This window comes from Crotalus tigris, unplaced genomic scaffold, assembly GCF_016545835.1.
Source record: "Crotalus tigris isolate CLP2741 ecotype Arizona unplaced genomic scaffold, ASM1654583v1 scf7180000018030.5226217, whole genome shotgun sequence".
Taxonomy (NCBI): domain Eukaryota; kingdom Metazoa; phylum Chordata; class Lepidosauria; order Squamata; family Viperidae; genus Crotalus; species Crotalus tigris.
Window position 1 is genome coordinate 4,388,440 of NW_024096786.1, and position 25,956 is coordinate 4,414,395.

Consider the following 25,956-nt stretch of genomic DNA (forward strand, 5'->3'; position numbering starts at 1 on the left):
TTCTTTCCTCTTGAACTGCCAGGTAAACAGAAGGTTTCTGTCCATCATGACAGATTTAGTTACCTCTGAGGGAGAGATACGGATGCTCTGCCAGTTTATTTGCAAATTGCTGCTATGTGCAGTGGACCAGCCCTCCTTGTGGGAGTGCCAGTCATCTTGCAGTGGCCAATCTGATAAAAAAAAAAAACAACCTCTAAACAAAACCACATGTGTACTTTATATAATATAATTGAGGCTGGCCTCACTACACAAAAAAGGAAGGTTAAACTTTTTATGAGCCCCTGTACAGTATTTTGAACCAAACATACAAAACAAAATTCTATGTGAATGTTTGGGGACAGGAGAGAGCATGCTAATAATTACTTTATTTATTTATGAGACTTATATACCGCTTTAAGTGCAAGCACTCTCTAAGCGGTGTACACCAGTAAGCAATGTATATATATATATATTTACATTGCCCCCAACAATCTGGGTCCTCATTTTACCTACCCCGGAAGGATGGAAGGCTGAGTCAACCTTAAGCCGGTGAGATTTGAACCGCTGACCTGCTGAACACAGTCAACTAAAGTGGCCTGCAGTACAAGATCTTGAGTGTCAAGAAATTTTTATGGGGCCAAGTGATTAAAGAAAAAGAATATAAAAAAAGGGGGGAGAAACGAATCTGATGAGGCTCAGTTGCAGTTTGGGAGCAAACCGTGCCTGGTGCTGAATTCTTGGGAAAGTTATAAAAATATAGCATAGTACTATTTTGCAAACTATGGATTGGCCTTAATATGAATTTTGTTTATTTATTTTAATCACCACCAAGTTTTTCTTTAATCCCTCTGATAAAGCACTAAAGAGTAGTTTCAGAAGCTGCCCGGGAGCTGTCACTGGTTCATCGCGTCCAACTAAATGAAAGGGGTCTTATTGTGATGCGCTCTGCCAATCCTTGTTTTAAGGGCAGAAAGCTTTTGCATTTGGTCGGAGCGGGGCCGGGGTGGGGAGGACGCTCGCCCTCCCGCCTGGATTTCCTTGTCTTCAACTCTTCAGAGGCGTCCACCGAAGGGAAATCACTGCTACGCCGCCTTTTCCGTGCCCGGACCCTGAAACACCTCGTCCCCGCTCGACATCTCGGCTTGTATTGCATCCTTCCCGGCAGTTTCCTCCTCGTCCCCGCCGGACTCCTCCCAGCTTCTGCTCGGCTCGTCGCCGCCTCTTGCTTTGTTGATGTTTCACTTAGTTTTAATGCGCAGTTCCCAAGATGGAGGCAGCGCTGGGGCCACGCGAGTTGCTTGGGCTGGTGGCAGGGCTCCTTCTGCTGCCTCCAAGCCTTTTCGCCCCGGATCCGACAGCCGCCTTCTCCCGGGTGGTGAGCCAGGTAGGCAAGGGAAAGTTTCCTTGAGGGCCTCTGCTCAGGTCTGGCAGGGTTGGCACCGGAGCCCCGAAAATGTGTTTGTGTATGTGTGTGTTGTAGGGCAAGGGGAGAAGAGAAAAGGTCAGGTCTCCCTTCAGAGCCATAGGTGGGGCAGCTGAAGGTGTGATTCGACACCTCGCGTGTGTGAGCATCTGGTCATGGTGGTTTAGAAGAGAGATCTACTAAAGTAGGGACACGCAATGTTGCAATGCTGGTGGCTTTTCTGCCAAGTCCATTTGCAAAACAGTTTTGTAGTACCTGCATGCTCTTTAAAGCAAGTGTTGGGATAACATGCTAAGATTTTTGCAGTTTGCATAGGGGGGTTCTTCCTTATCCGACAAATCACTTTTCCGAATGATTGTGAGTGAATGGTTTTACAAAAAAGTGCTATCGAGGCCTTTTGTACCTGTGTGTGTGTGTGTGTGTGTGTGTGTGTGTGTGTGTCTTGAATACAATACCCAGCAGCTTGCCCTTTTAGATATATAACTTGCTCCCATATTAGATTTTAATGTATGTAGTAATGCAATTAGATTTTGGGGATTGAGTACTTTATGTAATAAATGTGCTCTTTATGGAAAGAACAATATGTTCTAAGGAAGTCTGTTTCAGTATTGATGTCCTTGTAAAACATGAATTAAATATTTCAGGTATTGTGGTGCATTTGTTGTCCTGTTGCCTTGGTTATATTTGTCTTAGTTTGAGGTTTAAACATCACAGTAGTGGTTTTAGATATCATTTCCAAATATTTAATGTGGTTAACTGTCATGATAATGTTAATTGATTAAAAAGCCCACAAACTCTATCACACTTGTATAAAACAATTAAATTTGCTTAATTTTACTTCTGGTTTACCATGGGGTACTTTAATAGGAAAGAATTGCCTTTTTGGAGAGCTGTCAAAACAAAGATTACAGGTCTATATTTACTTAGCTGCGCTAGACCTTGATTATCAGCCTTACTTTTCACATCTGTAGGTTGCTTTTCAAAGCCATATGGGAAGTCCTCTGTATTTTACAGTAGGGCAGAAATATGAGTTTGAGGATCATTTTTTTTAAAGCAGAGAACCTCCTTACATCCTTAGTTCTGACCCAGTTTTTTGCCCAGGGTGATTCCCTTCACTACAGAGAAGATGATTATATGCAAGAAAGATGATAATTACATGTAAAAAAGATGATTATGTGCAAGAAATGAAACAGCAGATCATGTTGGCGTTCTTTTGCCTCCCTCCCTCCTTCCCTTCCTTCCTTAACCTTCAACCTCAGAGAATGAAGATGTAGAAGACACTCAGCATAAAAGTAGAGTATACTGAAGGAAGGCAGTGAAAAACTGCTTCCAGACTGTTGCCAGGAAAAGTACATTGATGTGTTTTGAAAGCATCAGGAGTCAAACTCAATACTCCACTTCAGCCAACAAACAAGAAACCTTTGTTCCCAGTCTAAATAAAATATTTGTTCTTTAAAATTTACTATTCATTGGTGTAAATGAAAAGATAGCAACTTTACCCCAGTCTTCAAAAGTGGCAGCATCTGACTGGCAGGCTTGGACCTGGTTAATATTTGTATGGGAAACGTCCAGGAAATACCAGAGCTTTAGGCTAGATTGAGACGATAAAAAAATATGCTAAAGGAAGATAATGAAAAACTCAGACTGTTGCCAAGAAAATGACATGGGTATGTTCTGAAGGCATCAGGAGACAAGCTCGTGCTGAAAGATTCCCTTACTTCCACTTCTTCCAATGTATTTGCTTCTTTTCCTTATTGTTTTACTCAAGTTTATTCTTCTAAGCAGGTAGTTATCAGAAGATTTGAGAAGTGGCAAAAGAATAGTAGGTTAGTCTCTCCCTAAAAAGACTGACAGCGAATTATCTCTTCCCATCTACCATATCTTGTTTGCTTCTAGGCATTGCATTCATTTCCTGCCTGAGTTATTCATTGGTTTTGTAGATCTCTTGTTTCAGATGTGGATGCTTCTGCTGACTAATGACAAATGCAGCTAATTTGCCTTTTCCAAGTGTGAAGGCTCTAAATATCTGATTGATTAGTTTGATCACAAAATTTCCTGATATAATTTCTTTTCAGAAGGAAATTATTTTTAGAACAGAACTTCAACCAGTTGTTAATAGGACAAGCTAAAAATATGGAAAGATAAAAAATATGTGCAGTAAATTGGTTGTTCATGCAATTGTCATGCAAGTCCATTATTGCATAATTCCTGTGTCTTTCCAAATATTTACGCAATATAGACTTTCCCCCTCTCTGATTTGTTTAAGATGACATATGCTTCACAGCTGTCACATCTTCTTTGGTCTGTTGAAATGAGTTGGTCATTTTTTGCATTTGAGTCAGAGAAATCATAGTGTAATCTAATATTCTGAATTATTGTGGAAAGGCCCAGAGAATTTTGAAATGAAAGGTGATTAAATGAACTAAGGAAATACTTCCAAGGAAATACTTCCACCGTATAATACAATATAGATAGTATATATTTGGCAACGCAAGGGATGCTGGGAAGCCACAAGGGAGAAGAGCTTAATACTCATTGTTCCATAACAATAATATGTAAAAAAAGAAGATAATGTGGTATTTACTGATTAAGGCAAGAAACTTTAAGATCCAAATTAATTTCTTTGATGTTTATGTTTTGTCTTGTGTATACGTTTTTGTAATTCTCTGAGAGAAATGTGTTTTGAATTAATAAGATTGCAAGCTGAAATTTTAATAGTGTAAACTACCTATTTAGCAAGTAAGATTGTGTTGCCCTAATATATCCAGCTGCTTTACAAGCATTGGTCAGGTTAGAAATTACTTAGAATGTTTATTTTCCTACCAAATAATCAGAGAAAAATATACATGTACCGATATAAGCTAGAAAATACACATAAAATTGCTCACTTAAATTTGATTTCTAGGAATGGAAAACTATATCGGTGCCAATTATAAAGCAATAGGCACAACCCTTCTTAAAAATAGATACATTGATGTGAGGAATAGTTTGGTCTGGCGGTTAAGACATCAAACTAGTAACCAGGTGACCAGATGTTGTAGTCCCTCCCTGGGCAGAAAGCCAACTGGGTGATCTTGAACAAGTTATTTTCTCTCAGTCCTAGGAGGCAATGTCAAACTACTTTTGAAAAACCTTGTCAAAAAAAGCTGCAGTGACTTGTTTAGGCAGTCTCCAAGAATAAGACTCAGCTGAATGGAAGAAGAAGAAAGGAAAAAAGAATGCCTCATTTTAGGGTTTGGTTCCAGTAGTAAAAACATAGCCTGACTGGAACTCTGCTCTGGATGTTACCCTTGGCAGGATACTATGGCTGATTATCCTTTTTCTTCCCAACTTCTAGCACCTTATTCTGAAGTTTTATCTTCAAAATAATACTTTATTTTCCTTGGACTGACAATTCAGATAGAATGAGTGATCACATGACTAAGCACACACACACACACACACACACACACACACACACACACACACACACACACACACACACACGCTAGTAGGCTCAAGTATTCTACCCTAAAAGGTGATGTTCAAAAGTCTTGTATATAAAATATAGCAGTTTGGTTGGGGATAGTCTGAATCATCGTAATGAAAGGTGAGGAGAAAGCCCAGCTTTACCTTTTCTTATGAATTACTCTGTGCTCAGAATCGTCTCCCAAACTACACTCCATCTTCTGGCTATTGTTTCCCCCCCCACACACACACACTATGGTGGAAAAGGAGTTTAGAGGTTTTTGTTTGCAGAAATGGTTTATATAGAAAAGATGAAACAACCCTTTTTTTAAAAGATTGCTCTGTAAGAGTCTCAGTGTTCAATTGTTGGGGGAGATACTGCCAGTTTGGGTCATAAAAGGGGGAGAGACGAAATGAAGAAAGATGGAGAGATATAGTCTGGGCCACACTGAGCATTGAGATAATAAGTGTTTTTGGAGTCACTGTGACAAGTTGATAGTTGGAGAGAGATGTCACTTTGAGTGTGCTGGAGCATTGGAAATGGGCACTGTCCATTTTCTGGCCCTAGAAGGATGAAGATGTTGGTTACAGGTGACAGGGAGAAGAAATATAAAAAAACCAGAGAGAGGAATGTGTTTTATCCCAAACCCAAGGTAGATGGAGGCAGAGGCAAATGACTTTCTGAAAAAGGACACCTGGAAGAAGCCTCAGACCAGGATAGGTTGGGCAGAAGACCCAGTGGGAGATGCATAATGCAACATTAATGCAGGGTGATGACTATCAAGATCTGAAAAAGCTGGAAGAAACATCTTAAAAATGCACAATAATGTAAAGCAGCTAATTTCTCTCTTTCCTTGAAAAGTTGTGGGAGAGGGAGAAGGGAAAAGAAGGGAGTTGGCAGCTAAATAGTGAAGTGAATGTTTGCTAGCAAATACTTTTGGAAAGCAGAAAGAAAAAATTTAAGATTTTCGAGAAACAGGAGAGAGGAAGAAGCGGGGAAGTTTGGACACAGTGCTGTAAATAGTTCTGTTTTTCCCAATTCCTATAAAATATATTTACACATAGTTAAAAAAATACAAAAAACCCTGTTCCATGGTCTTGGTCTTTTGGAGCAGCTGTTCTACTTAGTCATGCACACATAAAACCATAAAAGTATTACAGTCAGTCATACTATGGCAGCTCCTCCAAAATATAAAACTGTACATTTGTTCCCTTGGTTATCCACGGTATTCTTGGGAGTCTCCCCTGTGCATCAATATTCAAGTGTCAGAATTCTTGCTAGCCTGCTTCTTCAAAGTCCAAGTTCCATAGAGTATCATAGGGGAAACTATTGACTGCATGATTCTGTTTTTTTTAAATTATCCAATATGCATCAGCAATAATTTTTCATGTTTCTTGGCATGTCTAAAGTGAGGTGGAACATTTTGTATCTCCATTTCCATGTAAGATTCTAACCTGTCTTGGATGATGCTAAGTTTTATTTTGCTAGCATGTGAAATTAAAGATATTATAATAGTTTGCACACCTTGTTAAGTTTCTTTTTTGTTGTTGTTGATATATAGACTGACTTCTTCCAATCTGTTCACCATTATGATTTATTGGCATAATTGGTTATAGTTTTTATTGAATCTTTCTCAGTTGCTTGCTATATTTCTGTAGGTATTCCATCAACATCTCTTGCTTTCTGACTTCGTACAGGTAGTCCTTGATTTATAACCACAATTGAATCCAAAATTTCTGTTGCTAAGTGAGACAGTTGTTACATTTTGAAATTTGCACTATTTTATGACCTTTCTTGTCTCAGTTATTAAGTGAATCACTGCAATTGTTGTTAGTGACATGGTTGTTAAGTGAATCTGACTTCCCCATTGACCTTGCTTCTCGGAAGGTCAGCAAAAGTGATCACAATATCCCAGGACAATGCAACCATTATAAATAAGAGTCAGTTGTCAAGGAGCTGAATTTTTATCATGTGTTCTTGGCGATACCGCAATGGTTGTAAGTGTGAAAAATAGTCATAAGTCACTTTTTTCAGTGCCCTTGTAACTTTGAGCAGTCACTAAATGAACTGTTGTAAGTCAAGGACTATCTGTAATGACTTATTAATGACTACCGTGCTAAACTAACATCATCCTCTAATACTAAAGGTTCTTATAAATAGGGTATTCTTTCTAAGATATCTTGGATGTTGACATCTCTATTGTACAGAATTTCAGTAAACTCATTTCTTATTTGTTTGTTCCTATTTGAATCAGTTACTATCTGTCCCCTGGCATACATTAGCCCTTGTAGGAACCTTCTTCTGCAACCCAGAAGACGATTCCTACAATGGAGATCTTTTGGAAGACCTTGTTTTTCTGTTTGTTTTCATATTTGATATCTTTACAGATGACCTTACAATACTGTCTGTGTTTTCTCCAAAATTCTTCATTAAATTCCTTTCTGAGATCTTTGTCTTTCTTTGCTTTTGCTTCTCTTCTTTTCTTGGCTACGTCTGCTGTTTTTTATCTGGTTGTTTTCTTCTGATGTTTGGTCTTTTTAACTTTTCATGTTTAGCAACTTGCTTGATATCATTCCGCAGTTCCTCTGGTTCTTGATCAATGAGGTTGAGGACTTCAGAGTGATTTCTGATGTTCTCTTTAGAAATGATGGGTATGTGTATTTGTTCATTTAGTAAATATATATGGTCACCCATCTTGTATTCATAAAACTGGATAAAAACATAATAAAAACAATTACATTTTAAAACAACAGAAATAACATGAAATAACATAGTAGCCAAGAACGTTTAGTTAACATAACTGAGTTCACACAATATGCTAAAGAGCATGTTAGGAACCTGTCCGGTTGTAAGTGTGAAAAAAGATTGATAAGACCCTTTTTCCAGTGCTGTTGTAACTTTGAACAATCACTAAACAAACTGTTGTATGTTGAGGACTACCGTAGTTGGAGAGTAAAATGGGACAATTGCCATGTTGAAGGGTTGTCTGTGAAATGTACTTGATATTATTCAGCCACTGATTGCACTGTGTCCAAATACTGGTCTTGCTATATTTTTTTCCTGACTATGAAAGAAGACCATTTCTTAATAATAATAATAATAATAATAAAGTTGGAAGGGACCTTGGAGGTCATCTAGTCCAACCTTCTGCTCAGACAGGAAACCCTATACCATTTCAGACAAATGGCTGTCCAGTCTCTTCTTAAAAACTTAAAGTGTTGGAGCATTCACCGCTTCTGGAGGCAGGTTGTTCCATGATTAATTGTTCTAACTGTCAGGAAGTTTCTCCTTAGTTCTAGGTTGCTTCTCTCTTTGGTTAGTTAGTTTGGTTAGTTTCTTCTTAGTCCTAAGTAGTACATACTATGATCTTCCCAATAAAAGTATCCCGTTCTAATCCATTTTAGGTCACTGATGCCTAAAATGTCAATGTAAATGATTAATTTCATCTTTCACTCTGTTGCACTTTCCATGTTCATAATTCTTATGTTCCATGTTCCTATTGTAATTCTGTCTCTGCAATTTTGGATTTTCCTTTCCTGCATGGGAAGTTAGCAACTGAGCATCCTACATTTCTTAATTCAGTCACGTCATAAACAGATTGGTATTCTGAAAGATTCTCAGTTGTTCCTCTAGCATGACCTAAAGGTCTTATCATCTGGAATCATAGTGTCAGTCAGTTTTTATTATATATCTATATGGGTCTCTTGATAATACAGGAGTTATTTTCCAATGTGTCCTCCAGCACAATATGAAACAATGGCTTTGACATTGTCACTAAAGCAATTATCTGCCTTTAATATCTTCCAATATTGCTGCTGTCCAATATAGGTGGCTACGTGCTTTAGTTGGGTAGCTGGAATGATGTTCAAGCCTTGAGAGATTATATGCTTTTGGCATTTTCTCCTGGCTATCTTTGCTCATCCCTTACAGCAGTGGTTCTCAACCTTTTTAATGCCGTGACCCCCAACAGGTCGTAAGTCGAGGACTACTCAACTGGTGCAGCACCATTTGCAGAATGGGACTTTTGGCGGGCTCAGCAGGGCAGAGATGGCCTTTCAAAAGCCAATAGAATAAAAGGGAGTAGCACAGCTAAGGAAAGGGGAGAAAAAAATAGCGGACTGCGTTGTTTGGCGACCCCCGTGAAATGGTCATTCGACCCCAAATGGGGTCCCGACCCACAGGTTGAGAACCACTGCCTTACAGGAACATGCCTCCCCCCCCGCCATAATAAAGCAGCACAGCAAGACAATTTGTATTTATGGTCAGCATAGTATGTATAATTAGGTATAAAAGGCACTTTAGGGTCTTGATAGTTATATGCATGACACTGGACTCTACTATTCTGGGGTCACTGAACCTGTTTGTGGTACTTTTTTTCCTCTTTCAGTTTTTCGACCCTGGTTATTTAGATACAGACTTCAAAAATGCTAGATCCTGACAGGCCACATTGTGGATGGAAACATAAATTTGTCTCACAAACTAAAAATTGAATTAAGTACCTAATTTAGTTTATAAACTGTACTGAATATTTCTTTCTTTTTCTCTTCTTTCTTTTTTCCTTTCATTCCGTTATTTCAGGAAAACATCAAGATTAAAGTAAATATATTGGAAAACACCGGGGATGTTCAGGAAAGACAGGTATTGTATGTTCAACTTCCTGTACTTTATTTAGCAAAGTCTTTTCTTTTTACTATTGTGATTCATCAGAAAAAAAAAGTCAGCTTAAGGATCTTTCCAGTGGTGGGATTCAGCCAGTTCGTACTACTTTGGCAGAACCAGGCCCAGAACAGACTTCCAGAAGTGGCATCCATACAGAGAACCGGTTGTTCACATATTTGAATCCCACCGCTGGGTCTTTCTCGTTACTATAATAGTACAGTAAATATATCGAGTTGTTGATTAACATTTTAGGAATATTCACATAATTCCTTTCAATAAATAGTTTTGTTATGTCTGTACTACTTCTGTGGGTTTGTAAAAGTTAGGAGTTATTTGTTGGTTTCAGATATGGTGCTTAATTGGCATTATTCTATATCAGTGTTTCTCAACCTTGACAATTTTAAGGCATGTGGACTTCAACTCCCAGAATTCCACAGCTAGCATTGCTGGCTGTGGAATTCTAGGAGTTGAAGTCCACATGCCTTAAAATTGTCAAGGTTGAGAAACACTGTTCTATATACATAGCAATGTGTCTGAATGTATGTATTTTGTATGCCTTTGTACAGTTTTCGAGCATAGTAGTTTGTCAGTACATAGTTTTATAGTATGAACTGACAGATTATGAAGTCCTGTGGATAATACGTGGACTTTGCTCAGCTCCTCTCAGTTGATGGTGACAAAAGGCCTAGCTATTTTCATTGTTCCTAGTGTTCCTGAGATATACTGATCATAGTTCCTAGCCCTTGCTTACAGAGTCTATGGAGAAACAGCGAACATGGTTTTCCACTGCTGGTTAGAAGTCCGAGGTACTAGTCTGAGTTAAAGGACTGGTTTACCTTAACAGAATAATTAATAAAGTGGTGCTCTCTCAGCTTGGTTGTTTTCTTGCAGATGTTTCATTATCCAAGCTAGGTAACTGTTTTGCTAATGATGGTAAGCAAAACTGAGAAGCAGTGGCTTGTCATTTAATGAGTATCTAAGTTACAGCCAGAAATTAAGTTTTTATTGTTTCAATGACTTCCTATCAAATAGTGTACATTCTGCTTCTTGCTCCTCTTGCAAGACCTTAGTTTTTGCACACAGTAATACTATACAGGTTACCGTATATTCCGGCGTATAAGGTGACTGGTCGTATAAGACGACCCCCAAATTTTGAGAAGATTTTCAGGATTTAGAAAGTCATTTTATACACCAGAAAATACAGTACAATATTGAATTTCTGTTTATAGATGAGCACAATAGGAGCTCCTTTGCTGCTAGAAAGCTTTGTCCTGTTAGTGCTTATTTCTGTAAAAAAAATAGGGCTGGCCACTAGGGGACAGATTAGTTTTAAATTCAGAGAACAGCTACCCATATATTCCTGGGTATAAGACGACCCCTGACTTTTGAGAAGATTTTCAGGGTTTAGAAAGTTGTCTTATACACCAGAAAATACGGTATGTTTTTAAGATACAATCCAAAATCACTAAAATCAGTGGCAATATAGTAAGAGATCAAGCCAGTTTGGAGGAGTGGTTAAGGCCCCAGGCTAGAAACCAGGAGACGAGGATTTCTAGATCTACCTTAGGCACAAAGCCAGCTGGATCTATCTCAGACCTAAGAAGAAGATAATGACAAGCTGCATCCGGAATCTTACCAAGAAGAACACAACAGAATAATAAGTTGGAAGGGACCTTAGAGATCATCTAGTCCAGAGGTCTCCAATCTTTTGGGCACCAAGGACCGGTTCCAAGGAGAAAGGTTTTTCCGCGGACCGGAGAGTGTGTGGCTTTGTGTGCTGCCTGTATCCCACGGATGGGCCTTTGCTTTTTGTGCGGACTGGTTGCTGGCATGCTGTGGCCCGGTACCGGTCCACGGACCTGAGGTTGGGGACCCCTGATCTGCTCCCAGCCTCTGTTCAAGCAGGAGACCCTATACCATTTCAGACAAATGACTGCCCAGTCTCTTCTTAAAAGCCTCCAGTGATAAAGCACCCACAAGTTCTAAAGGCAGTTCCACTGATTGATTTCACTGTTACTGACTGCAGAAATTTGCTCAGGCAGTCACCAGGAATCCACATTGACTCAAAAAGAAAAACAAACCAGTGAGGGCTACTATGGCCTTTAATTCTTTTAAAGGATGAAAGCATAACGATGGCAAATTTATCAGCATATTTGGATGGTAACTAATTTTGAATTGTTTATATTTATAACTTACTTGGATAATTGCTATCATGATTGTATAAATTAAACAAAACCTGGTCAACTTTGTATTTTGAAATGTATAAAACTCCCTTTTTATGACCCTGTACCTTCAATATATATTATATTCTGTGGATTTTCTTTAGGTTGTCCTTAATATTACTTATGTGAACGGTCAGGTGTATGTAAATGACTTTTCACTGAAGAGCGGAGTCACACGGATAAAATGTCAAACTTTAATCTGTGAGTATTTCTTACTTCACTATCTGGATTTTATGTTCCTCTGTAACTCTATAGAGGTAGTCCTTGACTTATGACTATGATTGGGACTGGGACGTCAGTTGCTAAAGGATGTAGTCCCTAAGTGAGTCATGCCAAGTTTATGACATTTTTGCTGCATTTGTTGAGGGAATCACTAGGGCCATTAAGCAAATCTGGCTTCCCCCGTTGGCTTTGCTTCTCCAAAGCCCCTTGGAAAGTCACAAATGGCAATCATGCAATCCCAGGATGCTGCAACCATCATAAATATGTATTAGTACCAAGCAAATTTTGATCACATGACCGTGGGGATGCTGTGACTGTGTTAACTATAAGGACTGGACAGGAATCACTTTTTTTTTTAGCACTGTTGTAACTTTGAATGGTCATTAAACTAATGATTGTAAGTTGAGAAATACCTTTCATTATTGTTTGCCTCCCCAGAGTCACTTTTCATGGGATGGGCAGGCATATACGTTTGATAAATAAATAAATAACTCCCATCACTAAAAAAAACCCCATCTGCATATAAGTTAGTAACAATATATTTTCATTTCTAAAGAATTCAAGATTATTTATTGGTTGTTATTTCTAGTTTTGAATTAATTCAGGGTAGCTCATTATTGTGTGTTCAGAACAAAATACAAATGGAGATTAAAAGCTGATTTTTATGAAAGCCCTGAACAAGTTCCTGTTTGGTTAATTTATTGTATCGCAGGCTGAGCTGTAGAAACTCAAGGATGTGACTCCACCCTGATAAGTCCTGTCCCTCTCGTCTGGCACACATCCAGCTGAGTTGGTGAAGGAGAAAAACAAGCATGGTTTCAGATAATCTTAGCAAAACACTTTTTAATGAAACTTTCCAAATTCATATTCTCTGTAAATAAAAAAATGGAAATTTTCCTGAAAGGATAAAAGAATTACCCAGCACATACAAATTTAAAATGATACTTATTAGAAGAAGCAAAAATTCTGGTTTGTTTAGTTTTTTTGCTATTATGTGCCTTACATTGAAAGGAAAGATCCTGATTGTACATATAAGCATAATTTACGAAGCCATAGCAATTACATGCTATTTATGAATGTTTTGTACATCATGTATTTACCTGATATACTGGTTGTGGCAAGTTTCAAGGCTAGCTTCTGAGATAACCTATTCTTTATTCAAGGACATGCTAATATATTTTAAAACTGGTTCTTAATAGTTTAGAGCAGGGGTAGGCAACCTCAGCTCTTTTATGGCTCATGGACTTCAACTCCCAGAATTCCTGACTCAGCATAGCTGACTCAGGAATTCTGGGAGTTAAAGTCCATGAGTCATAAAAGAGCCAAGGTTGCCCACCCCTGGCTTAGAGCAATATGTATAAAAAGATGCTGCAGAAGAAGTGAATCCCAACAGTGGTTCATTGTGGCCTTTTTAAAGGTATCTCTTCTGTGCTTTTTAGCATCAAACTAAATCTAGTACAAGTAATCCTCAACATATAACCATTCATTCATTCAAAGTTACAACAGCATTACAAAAAGTAACTTACAACTGGTCGTCACGCTTAACTGTTCCAGCACGGTTGCATGATCAAAATTTGGGTGCTTGGTAACTGGCGTGTATTTACAATGCTTGCAGCATCCTGGTATCACGTAATTGCCATTTGCAATCTCCCTAGTTGGCTTCTGACAAGTAAAGTCAACAGAGGAAGCCGAATTCACTTAATGATTGCATGATTCATTTAATAGCTGGAGTGATTCACGTAATCATGGCAAAAAAGGTCATAAAATTGGGCGTGACTCACTCAACAATCACCTTGCTCAGCAACAAAATTCTGGTCCCAATTGACAAGGATTACCTGTACATTCTAAAGCAGGGGTGTCAAACTTGCAACATCACGTGATGTGTCGCGACGTATCATGACTTTTTTGCCATTGCTGGCAATGGGGTGGGCACGGTTTTGCTATGATGCATCCAGCCTGCGGGCCAGCAGTTTGACATCCCTGCTCTAAAGAGACAAAGTCCTTGTCGTTTCATGGGGTTTTCACTGTGGAAAAGTGTACATTTCATTTAGTGCTCAAACAAAATTTCATTTGAAGTAATGTAGTAGCTAATTGCCTTTACTTCTCTGAATTTCTGTTAAACTCTGAAGAGAATCACCTGATCTCATGATATGGTGCCACGTGTTTTTCCCCAGATACATGAAGCAGAACGTTTGACTGCAAATCGTCACTGAATTTACCGGATTAAATGGAATGGGAGGAAGTCAGATTAGGGAGATTCAGTACTCATAATATCAAAAGCCATGGGAACAAGTCCTTGACACTCCAAAACTGGATCTCAGTTTAGTTGTGCATAATAAATGCCAAGGCTTCTCTGCCACACAAACATCCTGATGATAGTCGTGTTTTTTGCCACTGCAAATTTAATACAGTGGCAACACTAATTACTATTCTACTGAAATCAACATAAATGTACATGGTTTGGAAAGAAAGTTGGGTGTTAGCATGGTAGCGGTGAGCTACGGAATCGAGAGAAACCTATATTATAGGAAGACTGCTTCCATTTGAAAGTGAGGAGAAAATCGTCTAAGAGCTTGTCATTTAGTGTGCTATTCATATGTTGTGTGGTGGCTCAAATTAGGGATGCTTTATTTTGCATTGAAATATTAAATGTAAATCAAAATACCTTCTGTCAGCTCTTTTATTCAGTGATTTCTGTGGCCCACATAGGACAGGTGGAACTGCTGGATTTTCTAATTTTTCCTTTAGGTGTAAGAATGGTTATATAAAGTTAGTTTCTCCTAGTAATTCAGTAGCTTCTATCAAATAGTATGGAGAGGGGTATTCAACTTCACTCAATGAGTTGAAGAACCTACAAAGCAGACTTGGGAAGAAAGGAACTGCCCTTAGGGCAGGAAGGAAGAAGAGAGAGTGGGAAAATGTAATTGTGCAAAAGATGATCTTTGCAGAAGACAATCTACAAAGTAGAAAATATTCCTGTTTCCGTTTTAATAGACTATTTAGCCCTCTGTCATTTCTCTTAAAAATAACTGTGAAATTTATATCAGCTAATTATATTAACTCGGTATCGATTTACAATATGGCATCCAATCCAGTTTGCAACACTGTTTTATTGTGTAACTTGTTTTTAGATATTTTGTTTCTCTGCATGGCGACTATATGACATACAGTTATTTGTTGATAGTGAAGAATGGAAACCATGATACCTTATTGGATCAGAAGCAGTTAGGAATTGTCAGTGTTCGCATTATGGTCCACGAATGGCCATTGGCATCCAGCTCCAACTTGCAATTGATTGTTGTTCAAGAAGAAGTGACAGATATAGATGAAAAGCAGGCAAGTATTCTTTTTATAAATCATTGTATATACTAGCTTAGGTATAAATCCACGGTGGAGGATTGTTGAATGATCACACATTTTAGTTCTATAGTTTATCTTGGCCAACAAGCCAAAAATACTGCTGCTTGATGTTATACAGTTCTGTGTCCTCTTTTGTATTAAAATATGTAATTGTTTTTTATTTAAAAAGCCCTCAAAGATAGCACCCTTTTTATATTTTTGTAATTTTTTTTGCAGGAATTTTGATAGTATTTATATAATTATATTTTAAGAATGTTTATATATATTACATATCTCCAGAAAATGGAGGAAAGACAAACTTCTGACAAACAGGGTAAAGAAGACAGAAGTAAAACTGCAAGTTGCAATCATATGATGTTTTGCTTAACAACCAAGTGAGAAGTATTGTTGCAGGCCGGTTGTGCTCACATGATTTTTCGCTTAGTGACTGTGGTGTTTGGCAACAAATTTGCCGACCCCTATTCTGGGTGCTAAACAAGGACTACCTATAATTAGGAAACGAACTGCAAATAAAACAAAATGCTGTTAGAGATTTATACTGAATATTCTTTGTCTAAATCAGTGGTTCTCAACCTTTCAAATGCCGCGACCCCATAATACAGTTCCCCATGTTGTGGTGACCCCCAACCACTTATACATCACTGGGTGCCAGGGGTGTGGCCAAAGAAAAGGGGGAAAAAATGGCGGACAGCCTTGTTTGGCGATCCCTGTGAAATGGTCGTTCGACCCCAAATGGGGTCCTGACCCACAGGTTGAGAACCACTGGTCTAAATTAAGGAGAGAGAAAAGGCAGCTTATAATCATTCCTTTGTATCCTGTGACTTTTGGCAATGAATTAGCAGTGCCTTTTAAGAGATGCTGATGCAATTCATGCACAGGGCTACCTGTGCCAAAATAACAATGGGGACTGTGGGCTAGCTGGAAAAGAACACATTGATTTCTTCAGTTTGGCCAAGCCAGTAAACTGGAATGGGTAAGGTGATAGGACTAAGAAGATCCAGGTGCCAATGAATCCTTCAGAAGAAAAACTCACTAGGTGCCTTAGGGCCAGTCCCTCTTTTCAGATCAACTGATCTGACATGAGGGTTTTACTGGGGAAGAAAGAAAAGAGAGGGAGAAAATATTATTTCTACCTCCTAGAATGAAGATGGAATATTTATTTATCTGCTTAATTTGTATGCTGCCCATTCCCAAAGGCATAAAGTTATCTAAAATAAAGAATAGCCCTAAATAATGAAGAAAGCCTCCAAATATGAACAAAAATTAACAGTGTTAAATATAGTAAACTGGGGAATACAAATGTATGTGTCTCTTGGAGTCCCATCTTTAGTCACAATTTATTTATAAATTTCTAATTAAATAATACAGTAGTAACTCTTGGGTTACATTTTATTTTGCCTCTAAAAATATTCAGAATTCATATCATTCACTCAAACAGTACAAATGTAGAAATTAATGTTTGGGTTCAGACTTCATCTTTGTTTCTTTTGATTGATTGTTTTGATTGATTGTTCCTCACTGAGAAAACATAATCCATATTGATGCTAGAAAGGGAGCCGTTTGCTTTCCCTGATGTTATGATATACAATATATATGATATCAATATGATGATGATGATGAATAACAACCAGAGAGCATTTCCTCCTAATATTTCACGTACTTCATGAGGTGAGGGGAAAAAAAAAAAGGTTAGGAGCCCATTTAGCTGTGACTTAAACAAAATCAACCTTTTGTCTTGAAATCACTTTTTGCAACACTTGCTCTGATAGAAAAAAAAAGCTTGACATTCCCAACATGTGTGAATAAGAAAATAGCTCCCATTGTTACACTTCTTTTGCAGGTTAAACAAGATGAAGTCATAGAAATAGACCTATTGGTAAAGGATCAGCAAGTCCTGAGACATACAAACTACACTGTGCCTCTGGAGGAAAGCATGCTGTATTCCAGCCCGAGGAACAATGATATTTTGTTTACACTTCCAAACTTTGCAGGAAAAGGTACTCAGTCTTGTTGAGTTGCAAGAGTTGGACTTTGTTTTATTCATTCATTCATTCAGTTTTTATACCCCCCTATCTCATGTAAGTGATTCTTATTTTTTTCTTTAAAAAGATGCTATTGAATTTGGTTCTGGTCATTTTACTTAAGGGTTCAGACTTTTTTTGAGAGTTCTTCATAAGAAGGGAGTTGATTAAATTGATTCATTGTTAACTGTCTCTGGAATCATTCAGTGTTCATGGACTTTTTAGGTATGGATTTTTTAAGAATATCATAGCCAGGTAAATATATAAAATGATGCAAGCAATGATCAGAAAGTTCTTACCTTGGATGTAATGACTCTACCACTCAAAAAATTGATGGTCACATCAATAGCCATAAATTGGCCTCTCTTTATAGGCAATTCACATTAATATGGGGTACAATTGGTTTTGTTTTATTTGTATTCTTTCATAATGGTCTTAGGAAAAATTAAAACATGGGCCGGATCTGTGTTTCTCTCCTAGCAAGTTTCAGATGTGCATGGACTTCAATTCCTCGGGGAGTTATAATAATTGAAATCCACACATCTGAAAGTTGCTGAAAGTTGAGAGACCTTGGACAAGATGATAGCATAGTTGGCTGAACCAGCCTATCCAAAAAGTGCTCATTAATGCTTCCACTTCAGCTTGGCCAGAAGCATCGAGCCAAGGGCCAGAAGGCTCTGTCCTAGCCCCTGCATCGTTCAACATTTGTATCAATGACTTGGATGAGGGAATCCTGATCAAATTTGCAGATATCATAAAACTGGGAGATTCGGTTAAAACTTTACATGAAAGAAGATTTTAAAAAAAGATCTAGGCAACTTAGGCAGTGGGCCAAAGTAAATAGAATGGAAATATGTAAAATTTTATTATCTTTATAGGAAAAATGTAAGGCCCTTAGCATGGGATGGAGGAAACCTGGCTTAATCTGTCTCTTTACTTGTCTCTTTACTTAGTCTGTCTCTTTACTTAAAGAAAAGCGCCCTTGTCAATTGGAAGCTAAACATGAAGCAGCAATGTGGGTTGGAACAGATGACCAAAGGTCTATATCAACCCCATAATTCTATAAAAGATTTAAATAGTTTTGCACTTTTGGATTTTATTGCTTGTCCATACCCTGCTTCTTTTTACTTGCTCACAGCATTGTTTTTTAAAACAACCAACCAACCTACCTATCTTTTTTATTTTTATAAAATAGATGTTGAAAGTCCTCTACAAACTACCAGTCACTATCTTCTCAGGCAAGTAGAAACTACTGTAGATGAACAGACAATGCCTGGCAAATTGCCAGAGACTCCACTCAGAACAGACTCACCATCATCTTATAAGGTATGTTTTTGTCACAATGATTGTGAATGGTAAATATGTTCACCTACGGTAATTTGAGTTAATGGATAGGTGAGGAAATTATTGGTGCCTGATGTGTCTGGTATCTTCTCAGTCACTCTATCAAGAAGAGCCCTGCGGGCGCAGTGGTTAGAATGCAGTACTGCAGGCTACTTCTGCTGACTGCCAGTTGCCTGCAGTTTGGCAGTTCGAGTCTCACCCGGCTTAAGGTTGACTCAGCCTTCCATCCTTCCGAGGTCGGTAAAATGAGGACCCAGATTGTTGGGGGCAATATGCTGATATTTGTAAACCGCTCAGAGAGTGCTGTAAAGCACTGTGAAGCGGTATAGAAGTCTAAGTGCTATTGCTATTGCTAAGTGCCATCAAAGAAACTAAGTCCAAGAAAAATAAAAAGGCATGGAAACAAGGTGGTAATTAGAAGGGAGATAAAAAAGTTCAGATGGGGTTGCAACTGTGTACTTGAAGTCCTCCCCCTTTCTACATGCATATGGTACATATACTAAGGAGTGCAACTTCAGTCATACAAACATGACCGTCATGTTCAGATTATGGCATCTCCCCCATTCTCCCTTCACCTGATGCTCCCATGGCTATGTGTATGTGTGTGTTTGCGTGCCTTCGAGTCAGTGTTGACTCCTGGTGACTATCTCAACTAGTGAGACGCTCTCTGAGCTTGGTTGTTTTCTTGAAGATGTTTCATTATCCAATCTAAGTAACATCATCAGTGCAACAGTCAATGATGTTACCATTTGCAAGGAAACAACGAAGCTCAGAGAGCATCAAGAACCCCTCATTTCAATCCTGAGCTACAAATATTCTCCTTTATTGGTATATCAACTAGTCCCCACAGTTTTCTTGGCAAGATTGTAGAAATGGTCTGCATTTGCTTTCTTCCTAGGGCTGAGAGAAAGTGACTGGCCCAAGGTTACCTACCTTGCTTTGTGACTCAAGCAGAACTATGACTCACAGTCTCCCAATTTTCCTGATGCTCATGGAGGTGGCTAACAGTTTATTAGCTTGATTTTCTTCTGATAAGGCTACTCTGAAAAGCTAGTACAGATGGGACCAGGAACTCTCCCACTAAGCAAGGCATGATGTCACATGACTGTGCTGACTTATGACGGCAGTTCCAGCAATTTTAGTTACCATCGTTATTGAATCCCTCGTGGTCACACTGTACTGGTGTCATATGATTGCCAGTAATGACCTCTTGTCAGCTTCCCCATCAATTTCACTTGTTGGAAGCCAGCAGTGAAGGTTGCAAGTGACAATCACATGACTGCAGCCCACCACAGTGTTATAATTGCGGACTTATCACTGAGCACCTGAATTACGATCACGCGGGGCGGTCACCGTTATGAAGACCTGTCATCATTACCCCTCATTCACTGCTGTTGTAACTTCAAATAGTTGCTGAATGAGTGTATGTTAAGTGAGGAATACCCCTAAGCAACAGATCAGGTAGAAGTTCAGCCAGGACTTAAATGTGTCTCCCAACAGAAGCTAGGCCCCTGATGGATTTCTGTCTGATTGGCAGCTGCTAAATTCATCCATCCAGAACAATCAAGCTCCCCTGAAATTAGTACTAGGTTGCATGCCTGCTCACCACAAAGATTATAAAAAGAGTAAGGTGCTCCCAGATAGCTATAGGGCAGCTGATAGCCTTTTTGGCTCAGCAGTAGCACTGGACTGGCTACTAGCCCAAACCCGCTGCAGCATCGTTTTGGGCCCTGGTAGACTGGTGGCAAGTGCAGCTTCTCTTTGCCCTAGAAATGCGGGGGGGGGGGAGAGGGCAGGACCGAGAGAAAGAGAGAGAGAGAGAAGGCAAAAGGATGGCTGGGCCGAACTTAACGTGACCTAGGTCAGATGAAAAGAGGCAGGATCTGGAATTGCATATAGAGTGTTTGTTTCCACTGGTGGTATGCAGAACCACTTCCTGTCTACTAAGCCAGACAGCTGACCCATTGAGTTTGGTATTATTGAAACAAAAGACCACAGAATTCATAAACCCGCCCCAATTCCCCTACAGTTATTTATTCCCTGGAAATCCACAGAGAAGGTAATATTTATCAGGAAAGTTTATTTCAATTTCAGGGACTTGGCTTTCCTTGTTTTCGTGACATTGTTCCCGGTTAGGTATATGTGAAAGGGGCTATAAAGTTTCAGCTGGGTCAAAGTTAACTTGAGAAAAATAAAATAAAAAATGAAATGAATGTAGGGGTTTAGTTAAAAAGAAGTTGAACAGTGAGACTAGGAGATTATTTCAAACAATGTGGGAAAATAGGCCAAGGAATTTTCAAGGGGCAAAAGAGTAATGTTTGTAAAGACAAGCAACAGATGTGAAGTTCCCACATCGTGACAGAAGTGTGAATTATAAATGGATGCAACAAACGACCAAAGAAAAATGGGCTTTTGCAGGTGCCCTTATTGGATTTCAGTGGCCGTGTTGTTATTTTTGCAGGTGATGTGCCAGTGGGTGGAAGATCTGAGAAAGGAGCTTTGTACATTTTGGCTCAATTCTTTTCCTGTGTTCTTTAATTTTATGGAAGTCGTCGTGGTTGGAGTTGTAGGAGCAACTTTAATCATAAAAATATTAAAAGTGTTTTGTCCCTCGTGTGAAAGCAAGTAAGCATCTTTTTAAGTTTCTTTTATCTCAAAACAAACTTCCTTTGGTGATAGAGGTTTCACATATTTATTCAAGCTTAGACTACCGTAAATGCCGGCGTATAAGGCGACTTCCGCGAGCGCTGAAATCGTCGCCAAAGACGGGGGTCGTCTTATACGCCGAGCCGTCTTATACGCCGGAAATACTGGTAGTTTCCGGCGTATAAGACGACGTTCTAGGAATGCGGCCCGGCTATAAAGACGGGGGTCGTCTTATACGCCGGGTCGCCTTATATGCCGGCATTTACGGTAATTAAATTGATAAAAACAAAACTAAACCACAAGGTTTATATAACCACAAGGTTAAGGAACTAACACCTTGGGTCTTGATTTGATGGCCTTATACATCCAAACAATTAAATTATGAATATTAATTATTAATGGGAAATAATCACTGGATGATTCAAAAAGTGAGGATGCTAGATGGATTTCTCCCTTATCTTTTCCTCTGGCAAGAGCTCTGCTTAGAGCATGCACACTAAGTGGGAAGAAGAGGAAAAGTACTCTCGTTTGGTTCCTCCCCATCCCTCCATAGCCCCATAAAAAGCAGCATCAGATAAAGACGAGATGCTTTAGTTGACAGAATTGATTTCGTTCTTCCAGTAATTGCAAACAGGAGCCAGAAGATACACAACAATAATCCAGAGGAGTCCTTCTCCATGCCCCAATAGGTCTCATCTCTATCTTTGCACACCCATTTCAACACAACTGGGAAAAATGAAGAGCACGAGTGTCCACAAATTAGCAGTTAGCCCAGAGTCATTAGACAGGTCAGATTTTTTTTTTCTTAGGGAGCCTCACAAAAGCTCTGAAAAATTTATGGTAAATCATCCTGAAAGCTTATCAGTCAGTATCTCCTACTTGCTCAGACTTAGGGGCCAACAGCTTGCCATTAGCATCCCTCTCACGGTTTTGAAACCTCTAACGGCTGAAGGAGTCCCACCTGTGGAAGGCGCATTCACAATGGCCCCCACTCATATATTATTATACATAAGTGGGCCAGGACTGCTTTCTTTACAATGCTTTGTGGCAAGTAGCAGATTGTTTGAGGTACTAATTTCTCGTTGCACACTAGAAAAAGAAGATGAGGAAATAAATGAAGAAAAGGAAAACCCTAGCCCCAGTTCTTATAAATCACTTAGATGACAATGGTAGTCCTCCGGGAGTACGGATAATGGAAGAGGCAGGTGGATGGATTTCTTTTTTTTTTTGCTAGATAACATTCATCCTGAGAATTCTTTGAAACAAGATTTAATTACATTTTAATCTTTGAAGTTTATGTAGGCCATTTTCAGAAACCAATGATCTGGTTTTAGATTTTGAAACACTTTTCCTGAGTTGTTTTTAACTGTGAAGTTGAAATGTTTATATATGATCATATTTCTGAAGTTAGTATTTTAACTGACTTTTTTCCCCCTAGGGGAATCCTTCAACTTGATGCCAATGTCATACCTGTGGCTGCAATAAGTTTACTTCCAGCTACTCCAGAGAAGATAAACAACATAGAGGAAAAATGTATTTAAAAAAAACATGAGTAATTATTTGAGTTTGTTGACCTAATGAACTTGGCACTTGGATTTTAATATATTACTTAATTCAGCCTTCCGAATGTACTGCCCTCTAGACTTTGGGACTACAATTCCCAGTATTCATAAATAATTGTGACATATCTAGAGGACTCTAGTTTGGGAACTGTTGATTTCACAACAGTTCTCAGCCTGCTGTTTTTATTAAATTTATGAATGATTCATATTTAAAGGACAATTAAGGCTGAGGCCCAGAATAATTTTTGGATTTTTTTTTCATTTCAACCATTATAATATATTCTTGATTGCAAAAACTTTCCTTGCAAAAGAACTTCAATAAGTTCTAAGTTCAGTGAAATAATTTCCTGCTCCCTGAAATGATACCCTGTATCTTCCCAACTACTGGCTACAGGACACACCAGGCTAATCCAGGAAATTTGACCCAGACTAATGGAACAGAATAAGTAGCATCAACAGGAGTATAGACTTGTGATAATCCTAAAAGCTATTTTAGGCCCTTAAGTGTGCCTTATGGGAGAAGTCAAAAGCAAAAGAGTTTTCATACTGCTCTGATAATAAACAGTGGTGCAATTTTTGTTTGAATTTTCCCAAAAAATAATCTTGATATTGTAAGCACTTTCAGGGTTTTTCCTACTGAATTTATGAACATTTGTAAAAATGTGCTTCTTAAAAACTTACAATATACTACAAATGTCTTTCATCTAGGGGTACAAAAGGTCTAAAAGTACTGTATAAATTCAGAGCATTTTTATATACTGATTCGTAAGATCATCAGATCTTATTGCAAATTTGCTTCTTGATATAAACTGGAGACCACGTAAAGTTCTTTTTTCAAATTTGAATAGGGAGCAAATCTGGATCCAGTTCATTGCATTTGCCAAGTAGTCTTATCATGTTCTAGTGGTAGATAAATATTAAGTAGGGTCTTGTGGCTTCAACTGTTCATGTTTGGATAGGACTAATTACAAGCAGTTTATTTTAACTGAGTTGTAAGTCACTTTCTCATGTATCAAAATCCATAATTGGTGTTTGGAAATGCTGCTAATTAGGAAATAGTATAGCGTTCATGTTTCCTGTATGTAAACACTATGTTAATTGATGTTTTGGTGAATGCTGAAATAAGGTGTTTTGAGTTGTTAGCACATTTGCTAAATGAGAGGCACAATCCATTGATGTTCATTGCTCCAAAACTAAATTTACCTAAGACATTTTTCCACTTTTGCTGATTGTTACCAACACAGGCATTTATTTCAAGAATATTAAAATAACATTGTAGAACTCAAAGAAGAAGCTGCACATCACCAAGAATATCGCAGTTGCTGCCTTAGTGTACATTTCAATGGAAGACACATCAGAAAGGCACAGGACACTATTGTGTGCTCTAGAATTGAATAACTGAGTTGTGGAAGCAATTATATCCAACTGCTTTAAAATGATTTTAGAAAACATTTCAGTACAACCCATTGTTGGTAGTTTAGATGGCAGCATTGAAAAACATGAGCACAGAATCTCAAATAAAGGCTGCCATCTGTCAGTTAAAGAATATGAAACAGTTGATGTCACTGCTGAAGCACTACATTAGGTGGTGATACATTAGATTGTATCTAATACTTAAAAACAAAATAGGAAATAGTGCCATTTTTTTTTAAAAAAAGCCTTCTCCCTAGGGCTGAAAGAGGGATTGGCCCAAAGTCAACAGCTGGTTTTGCACCTAAGACAGAACTAGAAGCCATGGGTTTCAAGCCCTGTGCCTTTAACCACTATATAAACCTCTGCTGCTTAACCATGTGGCTTAACCATATGTTATGACAAAACCAAGATATTCATAACTAATGAATCTTGGGCAACCATCAACTTTGATACAGCTCAGCTTGAGCAACTTTAATGATTTAAATATCTAAGTTGTCCAAGAACAGATTATTGTTGCTACAGTTGATGTCAGTCATCAAATCAGCCAGATTGTGTCAGTCTTCAGAGTGCTGATATGTTGCCCTGGTGAAAAAGCCAAAATGCAATTCCTGTAATATTAATAGTGACAGTGCTGTTGAATGCAGAATCTTGCTTCAAACTAATTTGAAAAAAAAAATAAGATGATTTCCAAATGTGCTGGCTACCATTTCTATAATTGTATATTAGGGACTTCAGTCTAAGACAAAAGTGAAACAGATGTTGCAACCAGCCCATAATAACCGATGAGGTTCTGGATGCAATCATTTGGGCACATCTGCTGCATAACGTAATGCCCACTTTCTTATTGATTACTCTGGAAATCATGCCATGGGTTGGAAAAATCCATGACCAGCTCTTAAAAGAAATTTGGTTGAAGCATGTGGAAGATCTAGCAAAGCTCAAACTAAATAAAAGTGAAACTGCTGGGCCATAGCAAATTTGGATGAATGTGCTGTGATCTCAGCAGACCCAGAGCCCTTAAGCGAAGTACTGGTTAAGCTATCGGTTACCAGATGGTAGCTTAGTACTTGAAGCAAGCAAGATGAGTAATATAAAACATTTTTAAATGAACATTCTGTAAAATTGAAAACTTCCAAAGTATTTTTTTAAAAATAGAATATTAGTTGGTCAGGTGAAAGAGCTATAGCAGAGGTAATGGGCCATGGACCATTACCAGTTTGCGGCCTATTAGGAACTGGACTGCAAAGCTGGAGGTGAGTGGTGGGCGAGTAAAACCAAAACCATCACCACCCCAGTCCATGGAAAAAATTGTTTTCCAGAAAACGTGTCCCTGGTGCCAAAAAGGTTGGGGACCGCTGATCTACAATATTTACTTCAAATGTCTTATTTTCTGTATGGGACATCTAGATGCCCCTCAAGCTTTAAGTTTGAAAACAGCAGCTGTCACTCACTGTGGTCTTGTGAAATTTTTGTTCAAATAAACCTATCACCCTAACTTTGTCATTATTCCGTTGTTGGACCGACTGGCATATATTTGTTTGTTCTCCTCTTAAAGTCACATATATTCTGGCAGTAAATATAGAATATATAAGCTTCAAGTGATGCACTGCCATTTTTTCTGAAAAGTTGCTTCTGGTCTTTTATCATTTTCTTGACT

General features: G+C 38.5%; 1 protein-coding gene across 1 annotated transcript; it reads left to right on the forward strand.

Annotated features, from left to right (window-relative positions):
- Positions 1 to 860: 860 nt before the first annotated feature.
- Positions 861 to 25,794, forward strand: GINM1 (glycoprotein integral membrane 1). Its single transcript, XM_039346894.1, has 8 exons — positions 861 to 1,363; positions 9,429 to 9,488; positions 11,836 to 11,932; positions 15,138 to 15,289; positions 17,154 to 17,310; positions 18,530 to 18,660; positions 21,140 to 21,303; positions 22,763 to 25,794. The coding sequence occupies exons 1-8, from the start codon at positions 1,247 to 1,249 to the stop codon at positions 22,863 to 22,865; spliced, it is 981 nt and encodes a 326-aa protein (XP_039202828.1). The 5' UTR covers positions 861 to 1,246; the 3' UTR covers positions 22,866 to 25,794.
- Positions 25,795 to 25,956: the final 162 nt, after the last annotated feature.

Coding starts and splice junctions, on each gene's coding strand:
- GINM1 (XM_039346894.1), top strand. CDS start 1,247: ATGGAGGCAGCGCTGGGGCCACGCGAGTTGCTTGGGCTGGTGGCAGGG. Junction 1,364..9,428: donor TCTCCCGGGTGGTGAGCCAG/GTAGGCAAGGGA, acceptor CCGTTATTTCAG/GAAAACATCAAGATTAAAGT. Junction 11,933..15,137: donor AAAATGTCAAACTTTAATCT/GTGAGTATTTCT, acceptor ATTTGTTGATAG/TGAAGAATGGAAACCATGAT.